This window comes from Anomaloglossus baeobatrachus, chromosome 12, assembly GCF_048569485.1.
Source record: "Anomaloglossus baeobatrachus isolate aAnoBae1 chromosome 12, aAnoBae1.hap1, whole genome shotgun sequence".
Classification (NCBI taxonomy): domain Eukaryota; kingdom Metazoa; phylum Chordata; class Amphibia; order Anura; family Aromobatidae; genus Anomaloglossus; species Anomaloglossus baeobatrachus.
This window is the reverse complement of record NC_134364.1, coordinates 62,199,150-62,212,210: the sequence shown is the minus strand read 5'-3', so window position 1 is coordinate 62,212,210 and position 13,061 is coordinate 62,199,150. Positions and strand designations below refer to the sequence as shown.

At 54.1% G+C, this 13,061-nt stretch overlaps 1 protein-coding gene across 2 annotated transcripts in view; it reads left to right on the top strand.

Annotated features, from left to right (window-relative positions):
- TDRD9 (tudor domain containing 9) overlaps window positions 1-13,061 on the top strand; it is a 502,525-nt gene that overhangs the window by 1,771 nt on the left and 487,693 nt on the right. The window contains exon 2 of one of the 2 annotated variants that reach the window (XM_075330093.1): window positions 2,013-2,202. In XM_075330093.1, the coding sequence (XP_075186208.1) occupies window positions 2,060-2,202 (143 nt within the window). In that variant the 5' untranslated portion in view covers window positions 2,013-2,059. Of the gene's footprint in view, window positions 1-2,004; window positions 2,203-13,061 lie in introns of those variants that run through there. The other variant, XM_075330094.1, reaches the window with a different exon arrangement.

Genomic DNA, 13,061 nt, shown 5'->3' with positions numbered 1-13,061 from the left:
ACAGAGGGGGCATTATTACTCATGGAGGCACAGAAGGGGCATTATCTCCCATGGAGGCACAGAGGGGGCATTATCTCCCATGGAGGCACAGAGGGGGCATTATTACTCATGGAGGCACAGAGGGGGCATTATCTCTCATGGAGGCACAGAGGGGGCATTATCTCCCATGGAGGCACAGAGGGGGTGTGGCGCCCTGGCCTAGCCAGGTCGTCACAAATAACACTCAAACACTCCCACCCCCATTAGACAGGGACACCAGCCAAACAAAAATCCTTGTTGCCTCCCTCCAGTGTCTGATGTCCACACCAGGTGGGGCGGAGCCAAGCGGTTGGCCCCACCCACCGAGTAGTTCACAGGCCTGGAGGCGGAAAAAGTGACAGTAGTTAGAAGTTGGAGTTTGAAGTGAGAGGAGTGAGCACTTGGGTGTCTGGTTTTGTGGCCCAGGCACTAACAGCAAGGTTGGCAGACGGTGGTGGCCGTCTGCAGGAGTGGTGGAGCAACGTGGAACTGTAGGACCGGGGACGGGCGACGGCCCGCCGGTACCGACCGGGGAGCGAAGTGAAGCCAGCACACACAGGGAGGGCTATTGGACCCCGACCAGGCTTGGAGCCGCCGACAATAGTCAGATCCGAATGTGACTGGAACCCCAGGGGTTTCACAACAGCAAAAGTCCCGATTGAAGGCAACAGCCCACACTGTGAGGGTATACAGCTACCGCCTAAGGCTAGAGACCCAAGGGCCAGCATCTGCGGGCAAATGGGCTCCTCCAGTACCCATAGGGGAGCGGACTACCGTTGGGAATCCATAGTAGTCAGAAAGAGAACATTAAGGTGCAGGGAAAGACAGCCGCCATCGCCTGTCCGGGGAGAAGCACTGCAGCCGGCTGCGGGACCCGTCTATCCAGCCGTTTGGTTTACCGAGGACTTTGTACCTTTCTTGCTGAGTGAGTACACCCGTGCCATCCAGCAGCGCGCCGCGCTGTCCCTGCAACCCTGCACCTCACCGACCCTGCCTCCCCGTCACAACATCACCGGGCCCCGGGACCACCAACTCCTACCCACGGAGGGGGAAAACAACATCCCAGCTGCTCCCTGCCATCGCTCCCGGGATCCCAGTCACCAGCAGCGGTGGTGCCCATCTTCACCACGACCCGTGGGTGGCGTCACGGACTAACTCCCCCAAAGCAACCACCCCTTTCACTCATGGGCGAGGAGCACCGCTCGAGTCCCCGGATCCGGCCCACCGCTCAAGCCACCGAGCAGCCATCGCAGCAGCGCCGGACCCGAGCGTTAGCGAGAGCGCAGCAGCGACGGCGTCCTCCCCGCCCGCGACAGGGGCTTTATTACTCATGGAGGCACACAGGGGGCATTATCTCCTATGGAAGCACAGAGGGGGCATTATCTCCCATGGAGGCACAGAGCGGGCATTATTACTCATGGAGGCACAGAGGGGGCATTATCCCCCATGGAGGCACAGAGGGGGCATAATCTCCCTTGGAGGCACAGAGTGGGCATTATCTCCCATGGAGGCACAGAGGGGGCATTAACTCCCATGGAGGCACAGAGGGGGCATTATCTCCCATGGAGGCACAGAGGGGGCATTATCTCCCATGGAGGCACAGAGTGGGCATTATCTCCCATGGAGGCACAGAGGGGGCATTATCTCCCATGGAGGCACAGAGGGGGCATTACTACAGCCTTTGACACTTTGGATGGCTATGGTTTGTGCAGGCTAAAGATGCAGCTATTGGTGGACATTTTGAACTGTATGTGAGAGATGGAAACAGCCATTGTTAGATAGATAGGTGTTTCTGGATGTAATATCCATTAAATAAACATTGAAAAAGTTACATGTCATTTTAATACATAAAGCAGCACGTCCACTGCGTCTAATCTGAGGACCACCACATGCGCATTGCGCAGGCTCTAGGCCGCAGCGCGCCACCCGGTCTCTATGGTAACAAACTTTCCCGCCACAGAGGGCCGCTCACGTGACAGATTTCCACATATCAGTCAGCAGGACGCCGAGCTCCGAGCAGGAGGGCAGAGGAGACGCCATCATGCTGAGGAAGCTGACAGTGGAGCAGATCAATGACTGGTTCACCATAGGCAAAGAAGTGTCAGATGTGAAGCTGCTGGGGGCCTGGTCTGATCCCGGGCGACAGGTGGACCCGGAACATGGCCAACAACACCGCACCAAGGGGTAAGTCAGGTGCACTGCTGCTTCACAGACCGTCTCACTATTGGCTGAGAGGTGTAGGTTAATATAATGGGGAGGGGTGACTGGTAATACTGGGAGCGTGGGGGGATGGGGGGGGGGGGGGGACTGGGAGCATGGGTGTGACTGGGAGCGTGGGGGGATGGGGTGACTGGGGGACACTGGGAGCGTGGGGGGATGGGGGTGACTGGGGTGACTGGGAGCGTGGGGGGATGGGGGGATGGGTGTGACTGGGGGACACTGGGAGCGAGGGGGACGGGGGGGACTGGGGGACACTGGGAGCGTGGGGGGATGGGTGTGACTGGGGGACACTGGGAGCATGGGTGTGACTGGGAGCATGGGGGGACTGGGGGACACTGGGAGCGAGGGGGACGGGTGTGACTGGGGGACACTGGGAGCGAGGGGGACGGGGGGGACTGGGGTGACTGGGAGCATGGGGGGATGGGTGTGACTGGGGGACACTGGGAGCGAGGGGGATGGGTGGGACTGGGGGACACTGGGAGTGAGGGGGATGGGGGGACTGGGGCATACTGGGAGCGTGGGGGGGGGACTGGGGCATACTGGGAGCGTGGGGGGGGACTGGGGCATACTGGGAGCGTGGGGGGGGGACTGGGGCATACTGGGAGCGTGGGGGGGGGACTGGGGCATACTGGGAGCGTGGGGGGGGGACTGGGGCATACTGGGAGCGTGGGGGGGGGACTGGGGCATACTGGGAGCGTGGGGGGGGGACTGGGGCATACTGGGAGCGTGGGGGGGGGACTGGGGCATACTGGGAGCGTGGGGGGGGGACTGGGGCATACTGGGAGCGTGGGGGGGGGACTGGGGCATACTGGGAGCGTGGGGGGGGGACTGGGGCATACTGGGAGCGTGGGGGGGGGACTGGGGCATACTGGGAGCGTGGGGGGGGGACTGGGGCATACTGGGAGCGTGGGGGGGGACTGGGGCATACTGGGAGCGTGGGGGGGGGACTGGGGCATACTGGGAGCGTGGGGGGGGGACTGGGGCATACTGGGAGCGTGGGGGGGGGACTGGGGCATACTGGGAGCGTGGGGGGGGGACTGGGGCATACTGGGAGCGTGGGGGGGGGACTGGGGCATACTGGGAGCGTGGGGGGGGGACTGGGGCATACTGGGAGCGTGGGGGGGGGGACTGGGGCATACTGGGAGCGTGGGGGGGGGACTGGGGCATACTGGGAGCGTGGGGGGGGGACTGGGGCATACTGGGAGCGTGGGGGGGGGACTGGGGCATACTGGGAGCGTGGGGGGGGGACTGGGGCATACTGGGAGCGTGGGGGGGGGACTGGGGCATACTGGGAGCGTGGGGGGGGGGGACTGGGGCATACTGGGCGCGTGGGGGGGGGGGACTGGGGCATACTGGGCGCGTGGGGGGGGGGACTGGGGCATACTGGGAGCGTGGGGGGGGGACTGGGGCATACTGGGAGCGTGGGGTATGGGGGTGACTGGGGAATACTGTTGTGGGAGTGGGGGATGGGGGGGTTACTAAGAGCAGGAATGATCTAGAGATGGGAATTTTCTGGTTGTTTCGTTGCGGGGCATTGTCCTTTTCTTATACCCCAAGAGCAAACCCAATCCATTAGATCTTTCTTATTTCCCTGCAGCCATGAGAGGAAATAAAATTGTTGACAACTCCTCCGTATATCAATGTCTATTTAATTGTACTCTGCAGATTGTGGAGATGACAGCATTGTTTGTTTCCATGTGCCTAGCTTGTCTTTCCTGCAGCCTATAAATGAGAGCCTTCTATTAAACTGGCCCTAGATTTAAAAAAAAAAAAAAAGCACGTTTGAAAATCTTGCATCTATAACAAATGCACCACTATAGTAATATTACCTGCAAAGGACGATAAGTGTCGCTATTTTTGCTGCATCTGTTGCTGCTTTATGGTGGGCAGCGCAAGGTGCCATCTTGCAGTGTCGGTGGGGGGGTTACGTTCCCATAAAAGCTACGGCAAAGCTAGTCCCAATGGACATCACATAAGTATTGTGAGTAGGTAGGGAGACTGCATCATAAGAAACAATCTTCAGCATCGTGAGCTTATTTGTCAGTTTCTTATTCGGCAATTTTAGTATTTTTAGTTTTTTACAGGTTTAACAGCAAAAATAACACAAAAAAATAACATATAAATACACTTAAAATCAGCTGCAAAAATTATACAACTGGCAAAAAAATGGGTATCAAAGTATGTTAGTGAAAGGGTTAAATGGCTTTGGGCCACTGATCTCACACCACATTTACATACCTAGTGATGCCACACATCAAATTCAGATCACTCCAGCCTGGCCCAAACAGGTTCTGGGCATCAAAGTGGGCAAAACCAGTGTTTACAGATTTGAATATGTAACATGTGTTTTCTTCGGCGCTCCATTGGGAGACCCAGACGATTGGGTGTATAGCTACTGCCTCCGGAGGCCACACAAAGCATTACACTAAAAAGTGTAAGGCCCCTCCCCTTCTGGCTATACACCCCCAGTGGGATCACTGGCTCACCAGTTTTCTGCTTTGTGCGAAGGAGGTCAGACATCCACGCATAGCTCCACTGTTTAGTGAGCAGCAGCTGCTGACTATGTCGGATGGAAGAAAAGTGGGCCCATATGGGGTCCCCAGCATGCTCCCTTCTCACACCACTTGCGGTTTGTAAGGTTGAGGTACCCATTGTGGGTATGGAGGCTGGAGCCCACATGCTGTTTTCCTTCCCCATCCCCCCTCAGGGCTCTGGGTGAAGTGGGATCTTACAGGTCTCCAGGCACTGAGACCGGGCTCCATCCACAGACCCAGAGAACCTGCTGGATATGGAGCGGAGTATCGTCAGGGACAGGCCCTGCTACATTAAGGTACTCTGTGTCCCCGGGCAGGCGCGCACACACACACCAGCATTGCTGGGAGTGTTAGTGCGCCGGGGGCAACAGCGCAGAGCGCTCGTGCTATTAGTCACTACAGCTTTGCTGAGTGACTTTATGTATTGGGAACTGCCGCGCGGGCCGTTGCTGGGTGTTTTTTTTTTACACTGTGGCGCGGCTGGGACTTGTGGTGCGCCGGGGACTTCCGCGCTGGCCGTGCACATGGACGGCCGCGCTTATTACTCGAGTCCCCGGCTTTGCGGCCTAGTTTTCGTTTCGTTCCCGCCTCCAGCCCTGCCAGTCAGGGGAGAGGCGGGACGCTGTACAGACAGTCAGCGCCGAGGGCTGGAGTCTGCTTTGCATTCTCCAGCCCCCTTCACTGGACACAGTGGGACGCCAGTTTCCCGCTCTTGTCTGGGGCACGCCCACGGCCCGCCCCTCGTCACACGAGCTGGAGAAGGACGCCGGCAGCCATTCCTGCACGCCGTCCGAGCTGGGGAACGGAGACATGCTCTGGGCAACCAACACAGGGCTCTGGCGACCACACACCCGCGTTATAGGCGGGCGGTAAGCAGCACCTGAAGTGCTGACCCCACTAAATACCGAAGTGTCCATTTGTATTTTATGCTTGTATGCTATACACTGCACTGTAGGTCGCTGTCTTTGGCTATATGCCCTTCTAGATGGCGAGATAACAGCAGCAAAAACGCAAGGGTGCTAAGGCACAGGTTTTCTAGGCTGCTTGTATTACATGGCTGAAGTGTTCATTTGTACTTATGCTTGTATGCTATACATTGCACTGTACGGTCGCTACTCTTGGCTATATTCTCCTAGAGGGCTGGACAACTGCAGCAAAAAAGCATGGGTGCCAAGGCACAGGCTTTATAGGCTGCTTGCACTGCATGTGCTGAAGTGTTCATTTGTATATATGCTTGTATGCTATACATTGCACTGTACGGTCGCTACTCTGGGCTATATTCTCCTAGATGGCTGGACAACAGCAGCAAAAAAGCAAGGGTGCCAAGGCACAGGCTTTCTATGCTGCTTGTATTGCATGTGCTGAAGTGTTTATGCTTGTATGTTGTACATTGCATAGATGACTAGAATACAGCAGCAAAAAAGCAACACAGGCTTTCTATGCTGTTTTTCCTGCAGATACTGTTCCACCGGCAGGTTTCACTGACCCCCATTGTGGGCAATGCTCCCCTGTAGCACTTGGTCAGCCGGGGTCTCTACTAGAAGTGGCCAAAGAAACCACCTGTGAACCCTGTCCAGGGACAGGGACGGAGATTGTCATGGGATGGAGACTTTGCACTCCAGACAGGCCATGGGCAATCTTGACTAATGCTCCCTGGCCACCCTCATTTGGAACGTACTCAGTACTCCGGGGGGGTCCCAGGCATTCCAGGGTGAAGGCTCTGACACGGACGGCAGTCCCAGACAGCCTAAGCTAGCTCGCTGGGTACGACACTAGGCTTCATCACTGGTCAAGGTCCCAGCAGGACGACTCTCTGTATGATGAGGCAGACGTAGCTGATCAGGGCTTTGGTCCTGACACCGCTCTCAATCCGGATACACCGGATGGGGACGCCATAGTGAATGATCTTATAGCGTCCATCAATGGAATGTTGCATATTTCTCCCTCAGCTCCCCCAGTGGAGGAGTCAGCTTCACAGCAGGAGAAATCCTTTTTCAGTACTCATGCGTAGATTGAGTACTTTTTCTGACCACGCTGACTTCAGAGACGCAGTTCAGAAACACCACGCTACCAGATAAACGTTTTCTCCAAACGTATTAAGGATGCACGTTATCCCTTTACCCTGATGTGGTACAGCCCTGGACCCAGGGTCCAAAGGTGGATCCCCCAATCTCCAGGCTTGCGGCTAGATCCATAGTTGCAGGGGAGATGGGAATTCACTTAAAGATGCCATTGACAGACAGATAGACCTCTGGTTGAAATCTGTCTGTGAAGCTATCAGCGTGTCGGTTGCTCCGGCATTCGCAGCCGTATGGGCACCCTAACCTATTTCAGCTGGTCTTGCGCAGCTGGTCTTGAGCACATGTACATCTGTGCCGCAGGTGGTGTCCTTAACCTCGCAATGTCTGCATTGCGACTTACCCTAGTAATGCTGTCCTGGGGGGACAGTCGAGGTTGGTCCTTCCCAGGCTCGGGCAAGTCCCAATTGTACTCGTCTAAAAGGGCTCAAAAAGGCTCAGAGGGGCTCAGTTTCCGGCCGGGCTCATTCACGCCCAAGGAAGGCAGCAGGAGGAACCGCTGCCAAGGCGATCTCCTCATGTATTTCAGCTCTCTCTCCCCGCATCCGCGGTTGGTGGCAGAATCTCCCGCTTCTGGGTACATTTAGCTGCCACAGGTCACAGACCGGTGGGTGAGAGACATTGTGTCTCACGTGTACAGGATAGAGCTCTGTTCTCGTCCTCCGGCTCGATTCTTCAGAACTTCCCCCCCCCCCCCCGCCGAGCCGATGCTCTTCTGCAGGCAGAAGGAGTGGTAATCCCTGTTCCTCTTCAGGAACAAGACACGGTTTTTTTCCTCCAATCTTATTGGGGTGCCAAAAAAGGGTGGCTTTTTCCGTTCCGTTCTGGACCTAAAACTGCTCACCAAGCACGTGAAGGCCAGGCGGTTCCGGATGTAACCCTCCGCTCCGTCATTGCCTCAATGTCTCAAGGAGATTTTCCTAGCATCAATAGACATCAGGATGCTTATCTCCTCGTGCCGATTGCTCCAGAGCACCAGCGTTTGCTACGTTTCGTTATTGAAGACGAGCATCTTCAGTGCGTAGCCCTGCCCTTCGGTCTGGCGACAGCCCTACGGGTTTTCACCAAGTTCAGGGCAGCAGTGGGAGCAGTCCTGCACTCTCAGGGTCACTCTGTGATCCTTACTGGACGATCCACTTGTCAAGGCACCCTCTCAAGAGGCATGCCGACACAGCCTGAACGTGGCGCTGGAGACTCTCCAGAGTTTCGGGTGGATCATCAACTTTTCAAGGTTACATCGGGCACCGACCCAATCGCTCACATATCTGGGCATGGAGTTTCACACTCCCTCAGCGATAGTGAAGCTTCCGCTGGACAAGCAGCGTTCACTACAGACGGGGGTGCAGTCTCTCCTTCAAGGCCAGTCACACCCCTTAAGACGCCTCATGCAGAGGCAGTCACTTTCGCGCAGTTTCACTGCGTCCACTTCAATGGGACATGCTTTGCCAATGGGTTGGGGAGTCGACGTCCCTAGAAAGGAACGTTTCCCTTCTCAGACGGTCAAGGACTCTCTCAGAGGAGTCCATCCTTCAGATCAATGTTCTGGAAATCTGGGCAGTGCATCTTGCCCTGCAAGCCTTCCAGCAGTGGCTGGAAGGAAAACAGATCCGAATTCAGTCGGACAATTCCACAGCGGTGGCAGACATCGCCCACCAAGGCGGAACACGCATCGCCAAGCCTACCAGGCAATCCGGCGGATTCTGATGTGGGTGGGGGACAGAGCATCCACCATATCCGCAGTTCACATCCCGGGCGTAGAAAATTGGGAAGCAGACTTCCTCAGTCGCCTGGGCATGGACGCAGGGGAATGGCCTCTGCACCCAGTATGGTGTCAGGAAATCTATAGCCGCTGGAGGATGCCGGACGTCGACCTAATGGCGTCTCGGCACAACAACAAGGCCCCGATTTTCATGGCGCGGTCTCACGAGCAAAGAGCTCTGGCGGCAGGCGCCCTAGTTCAGGATTGGTCGCAGTTCCAGCTACTCTGTGTTTCCTACTCTGGCACTGTTGCCCAGAGTGCTACGCAAGCTCAGCTCCGCTTGCCGCCGCGCCATCCTCGTCGTCCCAGACTGACCGAGGAGGTCGTGGTCCCGGATCTGTGGCATCTCACGGTCGGCCAACCGTGGGCACTCTCAGACCGGCCAGACTTACTGTCCCAAGGGCCGTTCTTTCCACTGAATTCTACGGCCCTGATCCGGACTGTGTGGCCATCGAGTCCGAGATCCTAGCGTCTTCAGGATTATCTCAAGACGTCATTGCCACCATGAGACGGGCTAGGAAGCCGACGTCTGCCAAAATCTCCCACAAGACGTGGAAGTTATTCTTCTCTTGGTGCTCTGCTTAGGGAGTGTCTCCCTGGCCATTTGCATTGTTTCCTTTTTCCCCCCTTCCTGCATCTGGATTGGGAAAAGGTTTGTCGCTCGGCTCCCTTAAAGGACAAGTCGCAGCGCTGTCGGTATTCTTTCAGAAGCGCCTAGTACGACTTCCTCAAGTACGCACGTTCCTGCAGGGGGATTATCACATTGTCCCTCCGTACAAGAGGCCGTCAGACCCATGGGATCTGCACAGGGTATTAATTGCTCTCTAGGAGCCGCCCTCCGAGCCTCTGAGGGTTGTTTTCACTTTCTCGACTTTCACAGAAAGTGGCCTTTCTGGTAGCGGTCACGTCTCTTCGGAGAGTGTCAGAACTAGCAGCGCGGTCATCCAGAGCTCCCTTCCTGGTGTTCACCAAGATAAGGTAGTGCTGCGGCCGATCCCAGAGTTTCTCCCTAAGGTGGTATCCCCTTTTTATCACAATCAGGATATCTCCTTACCTTCCTTTTCTCCATTTCATCGATATGTAATGGCTTTGCATTGTTGGATCTGGTGTAGAGCACCCAGAATCTACATTCCCGCACGGCGCTCCTGCGCCGCTCGGATGCACTCTTTGTCCTTGTCACTGGTCAGCGCAAGGGATCGCAGGCTGCAACATCCACCCTGGCTCAATGGATCAAGGAACCAATCCTTGAAGCCTACCGTTCTACTGGGCTTCCGGTTTCATCAGGGCTGAAGGCCCATTCTACCAGAGTCGTGGGTGCGTCCTGGGCATTACGGCCCCAGGCTACGGCTCAACAGGTGTGCCAGGCAGCTACCTGGTCGAGTCTGCACACTTTCACCAAACATTATCAGGTGCATACCTATGCTTCGGCGGACGCCAGCCTAGGTAGAAGAGTCCTGCAGGCGGCAGTTGCCTCCCCGTAGGGGAAGGCTGTCTTGCAGCTCTAACATGAGGTATTTCTTTACCCACCCAGGGACAGCTTTTGGACGTCCCAATCGTCTGGGTCTCCCAATGGAGCGCCGAAGAAGGGAATTTTGTTACTTACCGTAAATTCCTTTTCTTCTAGCTCCTATTGGGAGACCCAGCACCCGCCCTGTTGTCCTTCGGGATTTTTGGTTGTTTTCGGGTACACATGTTGTTCATGTTGAATGGTTTTCAGTTCTCCGATGTTACTTCGGAGTGAATTTGTTTAAACCAGTTATTGGCTTTCCTCCTTCTTGCTTTTGCACTAAAACTGGTGAGCCAGTGATCCCACTGGGGGTGTATAGCCAGAAGGGGAGGGGCCTTACACTTTTTAGTGTAATGCTTTGTGTGGCTTCCGGAGGCAGTAGCTATACACCCAATCGTCTGGGTCTCCCAATAGGAGCTAGAAGAAAAGGAATTTACGGTAAGTAACAAAATTCCCTTCTTTGAGGGGTTAAATTGCTTTGGGCCACTGATCTCACCACATTTACATACCTAGTGATACCGCATATCAAGTTCAGGTCACTCCAGCCTCGCCCAAACAGGTTTTGGCCATCAGAACTGGCATCAAAGTGGGCAATCTGTGAAAACTGTGGTTTTGTCCACTTTGATGACAGTTCTGATACCCAGAACTTGTTTGGGCCAGGCTGGAGTGACCTGAATTTGATGTGGGGTATCACTAGATATGTAAATGTGGTGTTGGATCAGTGGCCCAAAGCTATTTAACCCTTTCACTAATGTACTTCGGTGCCCACTTTGATGCCCCCTTTTTTTTTTTTTTTTTTTTTTGCCAGTTTTATAATCTTTGCAGCCTATTTTAATAGCTCATGAGTCATCTGTTTTCAACTGATCCTTTGCTAAGTCAATTGATTAAAAAAAATAAAGCAAATCACAGCTTACTTTTTTTTCCCCCCTCTATATCTATATCTATATCTATATCTATATCTCAATCCAAAACTGAAGAACCAAGGGAAGAATCGTCCTTAGTGTTAGGCTAGTTTCACACTTGCGTTGAACGGTATCCGTTGCATTGCGTTGTGTGACGGATGCAACGGATGTGTTGCATGTAGTGGCACAACAGATGCAACGGATCGTACAAAACGGAATCTTCTTTTTTTTTTTTCTTTTTCTTTTGTTTTACTGGCGGCAGACTATTGTGAACGATCAGCTGATCGCTCACAGCAGCCGGTTGCCAGGTGATCAGCTGATCGTTCGGCCGCCAAGAATGTGTGAGGGGGAGGAGTGCGGGGTGGGTGTAGCCGAGCGGGACCATGGTGCTGAGGACATCAGTGCAGCGAGGAATGCAAGGCAAGGCAAGGCTGGGGACAGGTACGTGTGTAGTGCGGGAGGGGGTGGAGCCGAGCGGGAAAGTGTCGGGCTCCCTGCACACACAGCCAGGGTAAATATCATCAGGTAACTAGGCAAAGCACTTTGCTTGGTTACCCGATATTTACCTTGGTTACCAGCGTACACCGCTTAGCGCTGGCTCCTTGCACCCGTAGCCAGTGTAAATATCGGGTAACTAGGCAAAGCGCATTGCTCAGTAACCCGATGTTTACCCTGGTTACGTGTGCAGGGAGGCAGAGAGCATGCGCGGCAAAATCCTACAAATTGCGCTGCTCAAAAAACGCTACATGCAGCGCCCCAGACCCCCCCCCCCCCCCCCGCAGCGTCAAAATAACGACGCTGTGTCGGGCAGCGAATGAAACGCAAGACCATCCGTTGCTATCCGTAGCTAATAGAAGTCTATGAGGAATATAACGGTTTCCTGCAACGGTTACCGTAATTCCTCAAGGCTGCGGATGGCAACGGAAGCCGTCCAACGCAAGTGTGAAAGTAGCCTTAGCTGACCAGCACAAATGATTGCTGACATTTTCCAGATAATCAATTCTCAAGCCTAAGGCCATGTGCACGTGCTGCTTTTTTGCTGTGTTTTTTTTTTTTTTTTTCCTTGCAGATTTTAACCAATACTATAAGGAAAAAACGCATGCCAGCAAAGTCTGAGAATCCAGACTTGCTGTGCACATGTTGCTGCTTTTTCCTTGCACATTTTGGTGCAGAAAAAATCTGCAGCACATAAATTCTGTTTTTTCCTGCAGATATAATGCACTGCAGTGCTCGATCACTACAGCGGATTATCTCAGTGCTGCACTCCAGCGCTGACACGTCACCTCACACACCATGCATCAGGCACGGTGTGTGAGGCACTCAGTAACTGCCATTGCCATAACTAAAAAAAAAATCAATGGGAAGACTCTTAAAAAAAAAAAAAAAAAGGGCAGAAATGGGATAAAAAAAACATTTTTTTTTTTTTTTTTTATCATCCTGTTAGAACATGCAGATTTGTGTGCAGAAAATTCTGCACACAAATCTGCTAAGTGGGCACATATCTCAACTATCCTAAATGGAGACTTAAAGGGGTTTTGCACTCACCTGTGACAGTGATATCTACACAGCCTGCAGGCAGTCACTTGATATTTGTCACTTGACTGGCTGTCGTCCTTTACTTGCCTGTTAGATTTGAAGTGTTGTAGATGTGATTGTCGTTTGTGCCTCTGTATTACGGCAGTCCTTCAGCGTTGGCTCTGTTCACACTAGCTTTCATGGCTAGAGTGGGTCAACGTAACCCAACGATTGCTGCTCCTATTTGTTGTTACGGAACAGCAGGCAACTGCTAGTGATGAGCGAGCACTACCGTGCCAGGGTGCTGTGGTACGCATAAAGACCAGTTGGATGATCAGATGGACACGACTCGAGTCCCCTAATATAAAGGAAGTCAATGAGGAACTCTACTATTTTTCTGGAAGATTTCCCGGAAAAATGCTGGAGTTCACATTGACTTTCATTATACTCTGGCATGACTCGAGTACCCATCTGAGCATCCAACTGCTTGTTATGAGACCCAAACATGGTGGTGCCCGCTCATCACTA